This window comes from Drosophila erecta, unplaced genomic scaffold (assembly GCF_003286155.1).
Source record: "Drosophila erecta strain 14021-0224.00,06,07 unplaced genomic scaffold, DereRS2 tig00000021-arrow-pilon, whole genome shotgun sequence".
Classification (NCBI taxonomy): domain Eukaryota; kingdom Metazoa; phylum Arthropoda; class Insecta; order Diptera; family Drosophilidae; genus Drosophila; species Drosophila erecta.
The window spans coordinates 7420473-7439160 of record NW_020825198.1 but is presented as its reverse complement, the minus strand read 5'-3'; the positions used below and the strand labels follow the sequence as shown (position 1 = coordinate 7439160).

The following is an 18688-nucleotide window of genomic DNA, read 5'->3' as shown; positions in this document are numbered from 1 at the left end:
AGATTTTTTGGCAATTAAAAATGAGGGTACACTCAGGTGTAAGAAACGGGCACAAATTGGTATTACTGGTTTTTTAATAAATGTTCCTAAAGATTTCCACATAAAAAGATTTTATTTCCTGGGGCAACAAATCCAAAAAAAGCAGACTTCTCTAGGGAAAAAAACATTAGCACTAATGTAGTGTTTTTATTAATGAGTATCTTTAGGTCTAAACACCTTCATGTCGTTATCTCACTTCTTTGTAAACGTATTGCGCGGTTTGGCAGTTAAGTTTAGAACGCTGATGTTATAACAAATTAACAAAAAAATATATAATCATATAAAAACCAGCGCGAACGTGCGAGTCAATGGCATTTCTTATAATTAAACTGGGAGCGAACTTAATGAGCAAAGCTCCGCGGCAGGTACAAAAAATCTTTTTCGAATTATAGCCAAATTACTAAAAACATATAATTTAAAAAAAGGTTATCATGGGTCTGTCCATTGTGATCACCATCATGATCATCATGCAAATCTCTTTCTTTTCGGATTTTCTTATATGACATCCTGCTTGGCTCAATTAATCATGGGAACTGCCGATGGCCAAGAAAGAAGCTTATAATTATTTTTTGTTGCCCACGAGCGTTGAACTTTCGCCCATCTGCTTTGGCCGTCCACTAGAAAGGTTTTCAGAAATAGAAATGCTATGTGTAGCTTTGTCTTGTTTGCCACAGTAAATTCATCAGCATAACAAAGAATCAAAACTTAAGTGAGGGTCAAAATGTGGACTCATCATCCGGCTGTTAAAGTCTTGAGCTTATTTTTTAAACCAAAAATTACGCAAAGCAATGCCGCACCCAGGCATGAAGGCTTCTTGTATTCGCTCGAGTTGAATGGCAGTTTATGCCGCATACCAAATCGAGTGAAATTGTCAACGTAATTTTGCGCAAGCCGCGCCAAAAAGGCCTCTCGAACACATTTTTAATTGATTCCTCGCCAGGCAATGACACACATTGCCATACAAATTCATAGTTGCTTATGGTTTAATGGCTAACGAAACTGACAAGTCCCGCGTACAACAGGGCGTATGCGTGATGTGGCTTTGGCTTTAGCTTTGGGCATTGGGATTTTTATTGAACCGCAGGCGGTGGCGCTGATCGGTGAGCCCGTGCTGAGCTCGGCGACCTCAGTTATCACTCTTACTTACCGCGAATTATAATTGATGTTTGCCCATGCGATGGCCAAGTCAGAAGTATACACATAGCTTATTTTTTACGAGTTTATGGGGGCTACAACATGGGGAGGGACCTTAGAGCGGCCCAGTGTCCTAAGTGTCATAATTTGTTGGTTAAGCTGCTTCTAGACTGCCAAACTTATGGCTTGAATGTCGCATTTGACAGTGGAAATAATTTTGATACCTTATTGGTTTGCGCAGAGTTAAGAAACACTTTAATGAGTCTGCTAAGGTTTGTGTGTGTTTTAATTTATGTCTGACTCAGACAAAATCGCTCTTAGCTAATAAGGTAATGCTTTTCTGACCAAAAAATAATACATTTAGCTGGACTATAAAGGCCAATTGACCAATTATGATTTTCATTGTTCAGCTTGCCCTAAATAAGAGCCCAAACATTGTATCCAAACGCACTGTACACTTGGCTTAAACCAGTTTAGTTCCCCCTTTAAAGTGCATTTTCTCTCCCAATGATTTTCGCCGCATTTTCCGTGACTATTTGTGTATCGCCAATCACCAACATTTCACTAATGCACTCCGATCTCTCTTCCGATATTTGCAGCAAAAGGCAGGCGTACGATTTCCCAAAGCCGCAGCACAGATAAGTCGACAGCACGACTTGAATTATTGCACGCAACAGCAGCAGCAGCAGCAACATCTACTTGGGGCAGAGAAAGAGGAGCCACAGTAACCAACCAGAAGACGCAGCTTCATTCTACAAAACAATTGTGGAAAAGTGGAAAATCCGTGTGTGTGTCGGTCTGTGCGAAAACGAACAATAGAAAACCAGATAGAAAATCAGCAGAGAAAACAATCAGCCAAAGCAGCACAGCAAGAGCAGCAACTATAATTTCAGTACTTTTGTTCATATATTTTTTCCGTTTTTTGGTATATGCTTCGGTTACGATGTCGTTGATGAAAATCCATCGAGGCAATGAATCATTTTGCAGTTGCTGGTTACTGTTGCTGTTGCTGGTGGCATTGTTGTTGGCTGAGGCGGTAGTGGCAGCGGCAACATTGAGTGAAACGCAGACGAATGCAACTAATGGTGCAATTAGAGAGCCGCCTGTGCAACTGCAACTGCAGCAGCAGCAACTTCAACTTCAACTGCAGTTGAATGCGACCGCCGGCGACGGCGAAAGCCGAAATTCAGCGGAAATTTTCAGCCCCGGCGATGTGGGTAAGTTTTCTAGCCAGTAATATACACATACGAACACACACTCACATTCACACTCACATTGGGGCAAAACAAAAAAAATTGCCAACTAGCCAAAATAAATCTATGCCAATTATTGACCAACTGCCAGCAGACGAAACAACAATCGCCGTAGACGCTGCAACATTCGAGTGGAAACTGGCTAAAAGCTGAAAAACAATTGGCCCGGCCAACGAATGTGGCCGAAGAAGCGAAGAAGGCTCTAACTGCAGGCCACTTTTGCTCTGGCATTGGCCAATCTTTTGCATTTTGAAAGCCAGAAGTGGTTGTCAACCAACTTGATATTTTTATGAGACAGAAAGGAATTGGTTTCTGGGACACTTTGCTTGCATTCAATTGTGTGTTTTTCTTTGGACTCAAAAAAGAGTATTGTGCATATAATTTTAGTAATGAGCGTTTTAATGGGAGCTCCTAACTTTTTATGTTATTTTTAATTTTTTCAAAAAATATATATAGAGTCACATCAATGATCCATCAAAGCTTAACTAAATATATAAACAAACTACATTGTATTCACTGCATTCCTGAATGAATTTATAAATATATAAATCACTTAAAAGAGTATCGATATTTTTAAATCGATCTTGTATATAATATTTATACAAGTGATTGATTATTAATATAGATAATCAATCACTTTTATAAATATTAGTAGGTGCTTCAGAGTAATTCATATATTTTAGAAGGTTCCCGACCAGAAATGTGACCCTTTGGGCTCCACTCGAGTTGATTAAATCAAGATGCTACCGCAAAGATAGGTCCACAAAGTGTGAGGCCCTCCTATTGAGTTGCAACCGTCGAAAATATAATATGAAACGGTTCTGCAAGGGCAAATGTCGAGGTGAAGATAACTGTAGCCTTTCATAAACGCTTTTTAAAAAGGCTGCAAGTGATCGGCGGCCAATGGATTGATTAGACCGGCTCTTTTGTCCATGGTTGCCCCTCGGACACTCATAAATGTAAACAGTAATTGTTATTTCAATTAAGTGTTTTCATAAACAATTAAGTTTGGACTTGGTGGTTTCTCAAATTCTTCACAGCGTGGGTGTCTGAAATCGAAATGTAAATTGTGTTTCGCATTTAAATGTGAATTCAATGGACGACATAAGTGTGTTTTTTATTGGAACATAGTGTTAGGCCTAGAGTTCCGAGATTCCGGAGCGAAAAAAATGAAAACACTCAAGCAAAAATGTTGTCCGCATCTTTATTCATGATTTCTTTGTTTGGCCTAAGACTACTCGGATTTTTTATTGCGGCCCAAAGCTAACTAAACAAATGTTAATGCATTTTGATTATGCTTAATTTATGCCCGATGAATGGGCATAATTTCGGGGTTTATTTTTTGGTTTTTTCCTTTTGGCCACTCGCTTACGAAATGCAATTTTTCGGAGTTGAACTGCCCAGTTGTAGGTGTCGTTTGCTGGCCACTTGAACACTCGAGATACTTGGCCAAAAATATCAATATTGGTGGGGCTCGGGCTCGGTTTAAAAAAATGTGTGCTCATTACGTTTACCTGTTTCTTTTTGCCTTTATTTGATTTTTTTCGGTGGTCTGGGACCTCATGTGCGTTCATTGCGTAATCCCACTCGTTTAGCAGGCGTAGTGAAGCTTCAAGTTTTGAAGAAGAGGAGCCCAAAGAGTAAATCTGAAAAGTCAACAGAGTCAGCCAACCAGTCAGCCAGCCAAGTGCATTCGGGCCAGGTCTGCAGCTGCAGTTGGGGATCCATACTCGGTCTAAGCCGGGCGTATACGCAATATGAGGGCGTGCATCAATGTGGGAACGAATAAAAAATGGGAAAACTACAGAAAGAAAGAGGCAGTGGAATAATCATTGTTTGCCGGAGGTAAAAGCCACTGCAACTGCTCAAATATTTAGCCCTTTCACGATATCCACTACCGTATTACGTACGTACTCTGATTTGGGTTTTGAGTTTGCCTCAGCCGCTGCTCCCAATATGTTATAACAAATATTCAATCAAAACATTTGCTCTGTTCATCATAGTCTCGATGCTCACATGTGTAAACAGCTTGGCGAACACACAGATATCGATTCATTTATAATAGATCTTCGTCACGGAACTAATCGATGGAGTGTAGGGTTCAGTTGAGCCGGATGGCAAGGCCAAGAATTATTTACATATTTTTTTTTTAATTATGTAAGGTTTTCTGCGGGAAAACGTTGAATAAAAGTCAACAAGGTAGAGAACTAACATAAAAAATATTAAAAACGTGGAGTGAGAAATTATATGAGTATTCCACTAAATTGTTTTTAGTATCTATTCAAATTATTACAGTATTTATACCCGTTACTCGTAGAGCAACTATCTAAAGCCCATAACTAAACCTATATTAATCGGATTTAAAAGTTGCATACCTCTGGAGCAATTCTCTAAAAATGTGCATTTAAATTTGGAAATTTATTTTTTCAACATTTTTTTTGTAATTTTTCTGATGTTCTGGTGTTGTAGAAATTCGAAAATGTCCCAAGACCGAAGTTCTAAATCCAATAACTCAACCTATTTAAATCGGACTTTGAAGTGGCATGCCTCTAAATGTTTCTGGAGCGATTCTCTAAAAATGTGCATTCAAATTTGGAAATTTATTTTTTCAACATTTTTTTGTAATTGTTCTGATGTTTATAGCGTTGTAGAAATTCAAAAATGTCCCAAGACCGAAGTTCTAAAGCCCATATCTCAACCTATTTTAATCGGATTTTGAAGTGGCATGCCTCTAAATGTTTCTGGAGCGATTCTCCAAAAATGTGCATTCAAATTTGGAAATTTTTTTTTTCAACATTTTTTTGTAATTTTTCTGATGTTTATAGCGTTGTAGAAATTCAAAAATGTCCCAAGACCGAAGTTCTAAAGCCCATAACTCAACCTATTTTAATCGGATTTTGAAGTGGCATGCCTCTAAATGTTTCTGGAGCGATTCTCTAAAAATGTGCATTCAAATTTGGAAATTTTTTTTTTCAACATTTTTTTGTAATTTTTCTGATGTTTATAGCGTTGTAGAAATTCAAAAATGTCCCAAGACCGAAGTTCTAAAGCCCATAACTCAACCTATTTTAATCGGATTTTGAAGTGGCATGCCTCTAAATGTTTCTGGAGCGATTCTCTAAAACTGTGCATTCAAATTTGGAAATTTATTTTTTCAACATTTTTTTGTAATTTTTCTGATGTTCTGGTGATGTAGAAATTCGAAAATGTCCCAAGACCGAAGTTCTAAAGCCCATAACTCAACCTATTTTAATCGGATTTTGAAGTGGCATGCCTCTAAATGTTTCTGGAGCGATTCTCTAAAAATGTGCATTCAAATTTGGAAATTTTTTTTTTCAACATTTTTTTGTAATTTTTCTGATGTTTATAGCGTTGTAGAAATTCAAAAATGTCCCAAGACCGAAGTTCTAAAGCCCATAACTCAACCTATTTTAATCGGATTTTGAAGTGGCATGCCTCTAAATGTTTCTGGAGCGATTCTCCAAAAATGTGCATTCAAATTTGGAAATTTATTTTTTCAACATTTTTTTTGTAATTTTTCTGATGTTCTGGTGATGTAGAAATTCGAAAATGTCCCAAGACCGAAGTTCTAAAGCCCATAACTCAACCTATTTCAATCGGATTTTGAAGTGGCATGCCTCTAAATGTTTCTGGAGCGATTCTCCAAAAATGTGCATTCAAATTTGGAAATTTTTTTTTTCAACATTTTTTTGTAATTTTTCTGATGTTTATAGCGTTGTAGAAATTCAAAAATGTCCCAAGACCGAAGTTCTAAAGCCCATAACTCAACCTATTTTAATCGGATTTTGAAGTGGCATGCCTCTAAATGTTTCTGGAGCGATTCTCTAAAAATGTGCATTCAAATTTGGAAATTTATTTTTTCAACATTTTTTTGTAATTTTTCTGATGTTTATAGCGTTGTAGAAATTCAAAAATGTCGCAAGACCGAAGTTCTAAAGCCCATAACTCAACCTATTTTAATCGGATTTTGAAGTGGCATGCCTCTAAATGTTTCTGGAGCGATTCTCCAAAAATGTGCATTCAAATTTGGAAATTTATTTTTTCAACATTTTTTTGTAATTTTTCTGATGTTATGGTGTTGTAGAAATTCGAAAATGTCCCAAGACCGAAGTTCTAAAGTCTATAACTTCACCATCTTAATTGGCTTTTGAAGTGGCATTGTTGAAAAATGCTGTGATATTCTTTCACTTTTTATTAGCCTTGTAAATTTCTATTGATTTGCAAAAATCATTTTACTACGCCCACTCTACCGCTCACAATTCACCCAATCCTGTCACGACCACGCGTTTGAAAATTGTTTTGAATTTTTTACACAATTTTTGCCGATATTCCAGAAAATGTAATTTCTCGTTTGCACTTTTTACACAATTTTTGCCGATATTCCAGAAAATGTAATTTCTCGTTTGCACTTTTACGAGCTGAGTAACGGGTATCTGATAGTCGGGGAACTCGACTATAGCATTTGATCGTGTTTTTTATTGGTCTTTAAATCGTAAATTGGCCACAGTGAACCCCCTGATATGATTCGGCTAATCTAAGATCCTCAATTTTTGAACTTTGCTTAAATTGCTTGTTCATAATAAATGCTAAGCCGAAATGAAATGAAAATAAATTCAAATCATGTTATACAATTGGCGAAAAACGATTTAAATTGTTAAGCGAAGTATTTACTTTTTTATTTCCTGGATATTTACATTAATTTAGCATGGTTTTTGCCTTTCAATTGAATTTAATTTGAAGACCCAAATTCGCATTCGGAGTTGGTAACTTTGCGGTTGGTGGTTATTTTTTTAAGTTCGGCTAGGAAAAGGAAATAAAACGCGCAATTTGTGTTTCGGTGGCCACGGCGAATTTCAATTTAGTGCGTTTTTGCCTTATTTTTATATAAAATGTTTATAATTTCTTTTTCATTAGCTTTCGTTGCGAAAATTGTGGCCAACGAACTAGTTTGCTGAACCTTCCCCAGGTCTCAGGTCCATAATTTTGTTAATTTCCTTGACTTTTGTCTTTCGCTTTCTTGTGTATTTGGTTTCTTTCTTCGTATCGTGTGCGTGATTAATAATATAACTGGTGGTGACCCAAAACTTTGGGAAAAGGGTTACGCAACTGCGATGATTTACCGGGGACTTAATTAAAATCCGTGGGACAAAAGAAAGCGGCCAAAAGCTAATGATAGGGGGTGGTGCAAAAGTCGTAGTAGCTTACGTTGCGTAAATACTTGGATGCGACTAATGAACAAAGTGATGAACATGTGCCACGCCCACTCTACGGCCATTTGCAACGCCTCAATGCACAGCAACGCAGTGTATTGAAATTGTTTGCTGAATTCGCTAAGCCAAACAAAAAAACGGAAGCCATGGTAAAAAAAACAGCGATAAAAAAATCCTAACAAATCATGAACAACAAAACTTTGTAATTATCCAACGTTGCAGGTCGTATTGTTGGCCATTTAACATATGGGGCTTTTTAAATGGGAAACTAAAGTGGAAATCGCTCGCTGAGTCGTAATTGCGCAATTAAAAGGTCAGACCAAGCTTTTTTCATTTGGGTGTCGGCAGTCTGTCAAGGCAGTTAGGGCAGCCAAGGGTTAAAGCCCAAAACCAGGAAGCCAAGCCAGCCAAAAAGGCAAAAAGCCATAGCCAAACCAACGCCAAAACGATTCATTTAGCGGCATTTCACGACAACTTCAGCTTCACATCCAGCTCCATTTCCGCATTGATATACGCGATGCATTTTGGCTTGCATTTCTTCGTTTTGGCCCGGTGCGAGTACCTTTGCCATTTCTTTTGGCTTTCTCACGTCGTCGTTGGCAGCTGCACTTCCTGAATTTGACTGCATTTCGCTGCATTGGCTGCACTTTTTAGCACCCACAACAGTTGGCTGGCAGCGATGGCTCCTTCTTTGGTCAAAATGTCGAACCGGACGACTTTGAAATGGACTCGATGTGGATTTATGAGTCCCGCGGGCTAAAATATATGTTTGCTCATGCTGGTGTATATATAAATATATATATCAATAATTATGTATTACAACGTCCTGCTTTCACTGGTATTAAAGAAGAAAAAAATATGATGTAGCTTAAGCTTATGATTTTCCCTTTAAAAAAAAATTTGTTATTCAATTCAGATATGTTTTTTTATTAATCATTAGTGTCAGTAACAAATAAAAAATGTGTTTTTACACTTCTTTTGTTTTTTTATTTATGATTTATTTAAAATTTTTCTTTTAGTTTTTATGTTTTTATTATTTATTTAAATATTAGCCCTAAGAAAACAATTTTTTTTTGTTAAAAAATCCGTTTAACGAGTTAGTTGTAGTTTTCCTCGACGCTACTAAAAACCAGCTTTTCCTTTGGCATTTTCAAAGTCCAGCAATGGTGACTACACCCCCGAGAAAACGGAATTCCCCGTTATGGTTAAGGAGCTATGCGGCATTTGCTGCTTTTTTCGCGTTGCACGCTTCGATTTCACATTAGAAATGCTTTCGATTGGCGATCCCGCTTAAAATAAAAATACGAAAAAAAATTGTCTTGCATGTCTGCAGCGCAGTGAGTCAAAAAAACGAAAAGCCAAAAATATATCCAAAATAAGCAAACACGTTTTAGCCATGAACGTGGGACAGGATGGATAGGGTGCAGTAAATACTGCACGCTGCAAACGAAAGCGAGAAGGTAAAAAAGCTGGGAAAATAACAGAGACAGCGCTGCAGAAAATTGCAACGAAAGCGGAGAAAGTTTTTTTGTTTCTGCCAAGGCGGCATTTAAAAATTGTATTTATGAACTGACTTTCGTATCGGTGTGAGCGGTTGTGAGTGCTTTTGTGTGGGTCTCGAATGCAGCAAGTTGTGTAAATACAAGCACAAATACCAGGCTAAAGGCCAGAAAGCAAGAGTGAAGTTAAGTTTCTGTGAATTGATGAAAGTTTTCAGCATTTACGATTGAATTTGCATCTGCCGTTCGAATGGCTTTCTTTTGCTGGTCAGGAAACAAATAGAATTAGTCAGAAAGCGATGAGTCAAGGTCAGAAAGTGTAAGTATTTTCTGATGAACACGTTGGCATAAACAAATATGGAGCCGGACTTTAGTATATTTTGCTAAATATTTATAAGTTACTCAATTTGATCATCAAGTAACATTTTTTATATATTTATTATCAGCTTCTGTAAAATTGTGAATCATGTTTAGTTAATTTGATACGTGACGTATTATATATATTATTATTAGTCCCTGAATGTTTTGTTACTCTAACCTTTGTTGTACAAATAATTATTTAATTCAAGTTTTATTAATTCCCTTAAAAATCTATTTCCGTTCACTTCGCAGCAATTCAATAATAATTCATATTTAAAAAGACCTTAAGATTAATTATATATAAGATTAATTATATATAATTAGTTTAGATTCCAAATCTGCGGGAATTTAACTCTATATATGTGACAATCAAATATTTATATTTTAAACGTTTTATTAATTGCACTTAGAATATTTTTGAATACTCGGTCTATGTGTCATGGCTGCGATCGGTCGGAAATTTCCAAATTTTTTGTTTAATTTGGCAGACTGTAATTTTGCTTTGGCGGCCTGTGCAACGGTGCGTATGATTGACATTTGTGTCATAGCCTCAGTCGCTCATTCGTACTTATGTGATTATGAATTTTCCGCTCATTGAATGGTATTTCATAATTCCGAATGTGACACCATTAAATAAGGTTAGACAATCGAATCAAACACAGCTGTCAGCACGATCAACTGCATTGCGTGAGCGATTGAGTATCTTAGTATCTGTGTGTTTGCGAAGTTGATTTTCTGGGGTGTCGGTGTACTTGTTCGTTTGTCAATTAGCAATGAATAAAAAACGAATAACAAACTGCAAAGTCAGCTGTCTGTCAGCCGCTCTGCCCACTCGTGTCCGTAATTCATTTTTAATTAAAAGTTCTAAACAAAAGTCAAGACATGCGATTCATTCAAGCGCTAATATACAACCCATAGTCAACTGTCTATCTATGGTTTAGTTTGGCGTTTTATAATTCAATTGTACTTCGTACACTGCAAAAATCATCAGGGCATTGTAGTAACAGAGAAAATTCAAACAAATTGTAGGTATTTACGTTAACTGTGATTTCAATTACAAAGAAGTGTTTCTGTAGATTATTTTACTTACTATATAACTTTTGCAAGTGTATATATGTATTTTTTCTGGCTTTGGCTGGGGTGGCATTTGTGCAATTATTGGGCGGGGAAGAGTGGAATTAGCCTTGATGGGCATTGTGCGGCTGGCGAAGACTCATTAGCTGCCAAATAAACTTGGCTTTTTTCGACCAGAATCGCCCGTCGAACCGGGCGGGGTCGTCTCCATTGTGGTTTTTGTGTGTTGGAGCCAGATGGGGCCAGTGTTCGTTGCTGAATTTCGCAAAAATGTAGAAGCTAATGGTGGCATTAGTCACGCCGCCGCATCCGTTTGATGGTAGCTTTGTTCTCAGCTAGCCGGAGATTAATCACCTGCCAAAATGCTGGACAATTTTCGGGCATTATGTAAGCAGCTCGCCGAAAGTTAGGTAAACAGCCAGCTTAGAATTCTCAAACCGATTACGCGGTTAATTTCTGTCGTCTCGAAGTACCACTTTGCCAACAAATACAACAAATTTCAAAAAGGGGAGAACTGTTTCTGATGCCCGACTTGGGTTAGTTGGCCATTGGTTTTGGCCCGATTCGCTCAACTTGGCTCGCAGTCGCAGCCGAAAAGATCGTGTATATGACCAAAACCAAATTAAAATTCCACAACGCATGCCAAGTGGCGGTGGCGTCGATGGCCACAATGGCAACGGCAGCATAGCTAATGCCAAGAAGTCGCACAGGCCAACCGATAAGTATTGGCCAGGCTATGGCCTGGAGTTCCCAATACAATAAAGAAGTCTAGCAGGGTGGAGTCAACATGTCATGTGGATACTCTTTCCTTGGTGGATATTTTTAGACACAATTTATATTTCACGATTTTAGTATATTAAAATATAGATTGTCCAACATTTTGGCTAAAATGCAGCTAGCGGTCTCCTCCTAAGCTACCTGTTTTAACTTTATGTATACGTCCAGTTTTTATGTGCTCCAACCTAGGCACCCAACCAAAATACCTCTCGGTAGCATATAGACCAACATATAGGCGCAGCCGATCCGATCCGTCTGTGACTGTGGCCAAAATGGCAGCGGACGGCTGCTTGTCGTTTCATTGAAGGCATTGCAGAGACGTGACGAGAAGCCCAAATGGGTTGCACAGTGTTGAACAATCCGGCGGAATAGGCGACAAACGAAGAGTGGAAAATGCAGAGCGAGGAAACGAGAAACGACTTGGCCAAAACAAAGACAAATTGTTAGGCTAACAAGATAGGGGGAGGAGGAAGTGGAGGTGGCTGGGGGGCTAAAGTGGCCGAAATGCGGCAGCCGGCGGTGGAAGCGGCATTTGCAACTTGTTCTAGCCGCCTGGCCGCGCTTGAGACGGCTGAAACTGAAATGCAACCTTGGCCTAAACTGCCAGCCAATGAACTAAATGTTTGTGAAAAGCAGCAGTGTTTGTTTGCGTTTGCCTGGCATTGTTTTGCTTACCATTTTGGCAACGCGAAAATTAAACAATTGTGCAAGCAGCCGCTTGTAATTGTTTTGCCCGATGCCGCGGGTCAAAACAACAGCATGGATTTAGGCCCATTGCCCAATGCGGGCTTTAATGACCAGCTGCCTGGCCGGAGGCACATAGAACATAGATGGCCCCGGGGCCATTAGTTAATTAACTAGTTAGAGCAAACTGCAGTATAATATCATAGATATTCGGTGAACCAGTTGGGCAAGGAGCGTTTTGGCCAACTGATTAATGGCCCAAAGAGCAGCCTCGTTTCTCGAGTTGTTCATGTTGCCGCCGATGGCAAAAGATGCTGTTCGTCCGTTAATATCGCAGATGATGATGGCGATGATGATTGTGGCCAAGTCGGCCTTACCCTAGGCAAAGTTCGCATTCCAAACGGGTTTCGTGCTTGTTGCCTTAGTCGCATTTAATTTCCATTTCGAGATTTGTTTTTCCAATATTTGTCACGATCTGGCGTAAAGAATTCCAGGTAGCCTACACTGCAATTCAAACTGATAAGGAAACGGGGTCGCTAATGGCACGCAGCTTCATTGAAAAGTGGTATTTTTGTATTTAATATTTGAAGGAATTTTACGTGATTTCTTTCTAAGTCTTTAAAAATTGTGGGTTTAATAAATTGAAGAGTTCTTTCTTTCATATAAAAGGTAGTTTGTTTGCTTTCAAGCTTAGGTATAAAATTGTTTTTAGTAATTTCCATTTAATTGATATTTTCCTTAGTATAGGAAATTAATCTAAAGTTCGTGAGTATATTACTATTGTTTTTAGTCGTTGGATAAAAATCTCAACAATTTTTTTGAGACGTGTAAGCTATAAAATCACTTTAAAAATATGCCAGCCAATCTAAGTAAATATTTTTCCATTCCTCTGCTTACAGATGTGGTTGGTGATAAGCCCACCACTTATAGGCCCTCGAGTGCCAATCGACCCTCGATTGCGCCACTGAACTCAGCTCAGGATCGCGAGAGGAAGCTGATGAATGTGCTAGCTGCTCGTCGCACCGCTTTGCATCGAGGTGGTTTCCGCACCAGGATAGGCACCACCGGACGAAGTGCCATTTCCCCGTCCGCGGCCGTGGAGAGCACCTCCAAGGCGCCCAGTGATCCCAGATCCGTGTGTATCCGGAATTGCACCAAGAACTTTACCCGCCGCACCACCGCCAGTTGCATGCGGCAATGTGCCAACTTCACCCGCATGGCCATGCCCTCCAATGGCAATAGTTCGGTAGTGGTTAAAGGGTCCGCCTCTTTGAAGGCAGCTCCTTCTGGAGGAGATCGGGATACTAACGAGATCCTCTTTAGCGATGAGTCCTCACACGGACTCTTTGTGGTGGCCAAAGAGCAAAATGGCACTCTAAACCATATTGCAGATGGCACTAAGCCAACAGTAATGGGCAAGGGAATACCCAGCAAACCCAACTCCATGGAGGAGGATGTCGAGGAGGAGGAAGATGAGCTGAAGCCATATGTCTACTTTGGAGCCAAGCTGCCACCCATACGCCCGGGTGGTCTGACAATTAAAGCCGCCGAGGGGGATGATGACCATCCTCGCGTGCTGGAGGTTTCAGTGGCTCAGAGCACCTCCCCCACTGTAACCACCACTAGCACCACTCCTGCGCCAGTCAGCTCTACCAGACCCACTGCCTCGACTCGAAGGCCACTGACACCTGTGGAGCGAAGTCGCAGTAAATACAAGTACCATATGAGGGATAGGGGACTAGTGGCTGCAGCTGCACCACCCGCTGCAGCGCCACCTGCCCCACCGGTGAGTCGAACCAGGTATGTGGGTTCGGGAAGACCCACCGCTGGACTAGCAGATTCTATTCAGGATCTCAAGCAAACCGAATCGGAAGTGGCCAAGCCGGTGGTGCGTAGGCTGGTGCAAAAAGTATCGCCATCGTCCTCAACACCACTGATCATCACCGTGCTAAGTGCCGAGGATGAAACCACAGTGGGTCAGACGGAAGCTCTTCCCACAGAGGAACCAACCACAACGACAAGCACAACCACAACAACGGAGAGACCTCGCACAACAACAAGTACAAGTACAAGTACAAGTACAAGTACAAGTACAAGTACAAGTACAAGTACAAGTACAAGTACAAGTACAAGTACAAGTACAAGTACGACCACAACTACACAAGCGCCCAGCACCACAAAAAGAACAACCACAGCAGCACCCCTATCAACAACAAGTGCACCAGCCAGCACAACGAGTAGCACCACCTCCAGCACCACCACCACCTGTACTTCAACCACTGCCATTCCCACCACAACGAAAGCGAATTCCATCATTGAAAAGGACAAGGAACTCATCCGAGCCTTGGGACCTGCGCTAACCCGGGAGATAAACATCGATGATGCGAATAACTTGATTGTATTCTGCAATAACACCTCCGATTGCGGGGTCACTCCACGCACCCAGACTCAACCATCCCACACCACCGATTCCAGTCCAAAGATCCTGCGCACAACTGTCTTGACCTCTATAAGATCCACTGTACACCCGCGAACCACCAGTAGCAGTACCAGTACCACTACGAGTACCACAACCACCGCACCGCCGCCGGCGAGTGTACCCTCCAATGAGGTGTACATCGGCATTGTGGAGTCATCCTCATCTGCATCCCCTGCGGACATCAGTTCCACGGTGATTGCAAATGAAAGAGATCTGAATATGGAGATGCGACGAATGAATCTGGTCACATTAGTTTTGGTAGCAGTAGGAGTGATTCCACTAGCTGCAATCATCCTCTATCTTGTTCGGAATTTTGTGATTCGACGACGGGCGAAACAGAGTGAGGTATTCGATGTGTGCATCACGGATCAGCAGCCCATAAGTCCGGTGAAGAAGGTGGACTCCAAGTACCAGGTCGATGATGATGAAGATGAGGTGGATCACCCGCACCACCAGCACATGCAGCACCATCAGAACCATCAGAACCATCAGCACCACCAGGCCATGCCCATGTCGCAGGCATCTCAGCGGGATGCGAACCACAATAGATACGGAAATAACGACGATAAGACCTCCCTGGCCAGCGAGTTCCAGGAATTCGAGCGCAGCAATATCCGACTAAAGAGCCTCCTGGGAGAGGGCAACTTTGGTCAGGTGTGGAAGGCGGAGGCCGACGATCTGAGCGGTCATTTCGGAGCCACTAGAATTGTGGCCGTTAAGACCATTAGAGCCTGCAGTGCCCAGGTGAGCCTCAAGGACGAGGCGAATATCATGCGAAAGCTGGGATCCCATCAAAATGTGGTTACCCTACTGGGTGCCTGTGTGGAAGGCGGTGAGCACTCATAGAAATATCTTACTGGAGATTTTTTTACAATATTTTTAATATACCTGTAGAACCACACATGCTTATTATGGAGTACGCCATGAGGGGCCGTCTTCTGTCCCTTCTGAGAGCAGCTAGAAGTGCCACAAACATATTGCCAGCCTCAGTGCCAGGTGGTCGGAGTCTGGCGCCCTTATCGCCACGAACCCTGGCAGGATTTGCCCTGGACATAGCCTGTGGAATGGAGTACATAGCAGGGAGAAGGGTAGGCAAATTATAGGTATGAACAATAAAACCTATATTAATTGTAATTTAACCAACATAGATTGTTCATCGAGATCTGGCCGCTCGCAATGTGCTCCTCGATCACAATGGCATGTGCAAGATCTGTGACTTTGGCATGTCCATCGATCTGGACGCCGAGCGATTGCGCAAGGAGCAGGAGAAGAATGCGGCGAATGATCTGATGCGTCACAATGCGCACAAGTTCAAGTTCGACTTCGGGAGCAGGTACATCCTGCAGCACTGGCAGCACACTTTTGGCCAGGGTCACGGCCAAGGTCACTGCTCCAAGGATCATCCGCATGGGGAGAAGAAGTCGCGTCATGGCCACGACACCATTGGCAAGCGGCACGCTCTGCCCATCAGATGGATGGCGCCGGAGAGCCTGCAATACCACATGTTCACCACCGAAACGGACATTTGGGCCTTTGGCATCGTCCTCTGGGAGATCGCCACTCTGGGTAGGTTTTTCAATCCAAGTATGAGATGAGAAAGACACTCAACTCAACTAGAGAGTTAGGTGTGCCATTAATTGCGCAGCAACAAGTCCTCGCCTTTGAAGTTGTTCTATCTAGATTTAAATTGTCCATTTAGACACCATTAACGCTTACATTGATATACACCAGACTATTAAACACGAGCCTCATCAGTCTGACATATAATCAGCCATCTATTCAAGTTAAAGTGACAATAGCATTTTATAGTATTCTTTGAAAGAACCTGATATTTTCTATGAAGTGCAGTTTATTAAAGTATCGATTTACGATTTTTTTATGAGCTATTATGAGCTAACTATTTTAAAATCACATTTATATTTTAATTTTTAGCACAAAATGATCATGATAAAATAAAATTAAAGAAGAGACATAAGCTCAAACACGTATCAATAAACATACTGATTATCTAGAAAAGATCTATTGGTTTAAGGCTAAACTAACACATTTTAGATTATTGATGCAATGTATTTCTTACTAATGTGGTTTCTTTATACGTAATCTCAGGATCAACGCCGTACTCGCAGTTGACGGGACGCGAGGTCATCCGCCGGGTGCCCCAGGGTCTGAGGCCCGATCTGCCCAAGGAGAGCCGACACGAGTTCTACAACCTGATGTCCCGCTGCTGGCACAAGGAGCCCCACATGCGACCCTCGTTCGCCCAGTCGCGACTGGAGATCACAAGGTCACTCCACAAGTGGGTGGACGACGACTCAGCGGCCTCGGATTACATGGACGTGAGCGGATTCAGCGAGGATCTCGAGCACGGAGTGGTGTACTTCAACCACCGGATCTCGGAGTTTGAGTGCGAAATATGACGCTGACTGAACCACCCCCTCCCCGGTCCAGGAGCCACTAACTAACTGTGCATCTTCAGCACTCCATCCACAACTCATCCACCGCCCACACATCTATATTCGCCTATTTGTAGAACCTTCGAAATTCTCCTTCCTTGCGACGTGCTTGTCGAGCAGTATTATTTGTATTTTATTGTTAATTTTCCATTTCGAATACCCCGGGAGTTTCTTTCATTGTAAATATTTATTTGTTGACACAACCTTACGATTAATGAATGGCGCTACCTATGCATAGTTTAATGTTCGTCACTTAGTTCTTCTAGTCTGTATCTAAAATCCCATCTTCGAGTTGAGCTGCTTTCCTTGGATGTAGCCAAGTTTTGACTGCACAAAAGGAAACTTTGAACCCCGTCAGTTGTGAAAACAAATCGTTGATTTAGCCGTGCATAGGATGTAATTGTATTGAAATCTAGCTATAGAATTGTACAAATAAATTAGTTAAAGACGAAATATAATTATTATTATTACACCAGTTGAATGGTTTTTATTTCATATATGAAATGTTTAAGCGCAATTTTATTGGTGTGACAATTTGTTCGCCAATGAGTATTCCTTAAAACTATGCTACACTATATTTTACTTATGACTTTGTATCTGTTAAGCTTACATAGGGCAACCAGAAAGTAAGCTTTTCTGTTAATGCCGGTAATCATGTTAACTTTTATTTAAGCTTCCAACTTTTTCCGTACGTCTGGCTTCTCTTTTACTAGTTTAAAAAACTGGTTCAAAATAACAGAGCGCACAATACAAATACAAATTTCAAAATCTTCAAACAGTACAAAAAGTGTATTTGTTATTGACCTTATTTTGATCTTTTTATAATTTAATAAATAAGTATTATTCTATTTGAAAAAAAATTTTTTTTAACTAATATTTGTTATGAAATAATGTTTTACGATTTTATTTAGTATTTTTAAACAAACTTTAATGAAATGATTTCTCGGTATATTATATTAAAATATATTTTATGTAAATCATCTGCGGGTACTTTACAAATTTAAAACCGGAACTGTTTTGACCGAAGAGTTTTCATCAGACAAGAATAAAAAGCGTAGGAATGCATAATTATAGCTTAAACGGCATGTTTTTGAATATTAAACTGAAATGCAAACTTAAAAGGCAAACCTGATTATTTTCAATGTCAATGCTTTTATGCATTCGATTAAATATTCCAAGAGCTTGTGACTATCCCCAAATGCAGACTCAGCAATCCCCAGATGAAATGACTTCTCTGCAGGGCTTAGTAATATTTCACTACCGGACCGGAACACAATCATCGCAAAATAAAGAAATACATATGATTAAAAATTTAATGTGCAAATTAGCCAAGTGCATCGCGAAGTCTTATGGTCAGCAAGTTGGTCAGCCGGGATGAACGCCGGTAGCGGAAAATCTGTGCAGCGGAAAAGAGCAATGGATAACCGCGTGCAACAAAGTTGAGTGAGTGGAGGACACTTTCGGCCATGGTTGCTTGATTGATGATGCTGCAATTAAACACACGGCCAGCGATGCGGTAATGTCGACAAATGGACATTAAGATTAAATGCGTAGAGTCTGGAAAAACATTGCGTGTTCGTGAAAATGAAAAGAAAATTCAGCTGGTGCCGTTTTGCCGCTGTGGTTACCAATGAAAGTGTGAAGAAAATGCTCTTTAAGTGGTCATTGAAAGTGCCACAGAAGCCGGAGGGAGGATGCACTTGCC

General features: G+C 40.6%; 1 protein-coding gene across 1 annotated transcript; it reads left to right on the top strand.

Moving 5' to 3' along the window:
• The first annotated feature begins 1066 nt into the window (after positions 1 to 1066).
• On the top strand, positions 1067 to 17436 carry LOC6544183 (serine-rich adhesin for platelets). The gene is made up of 6 exons (XM_026978123.1): positions 1067 to 1139; positions 1773 to 2390; positions 12951 to 15362; positions 15425 to 15618; positions 15679 to 16096; positions 16637 to 17436. Exons 1-6 carry the CDS (start codon positions 1067 to 1069, stop codon positions 16945 to 16947), a joined length of 4026 nt encoding a protein of 1341 aa, XP_026833924.1. The 3' UTR covers positions 16948 to 17436.
• Positions 17437 to 18688: the final 1252 nt, after the last annotated feature.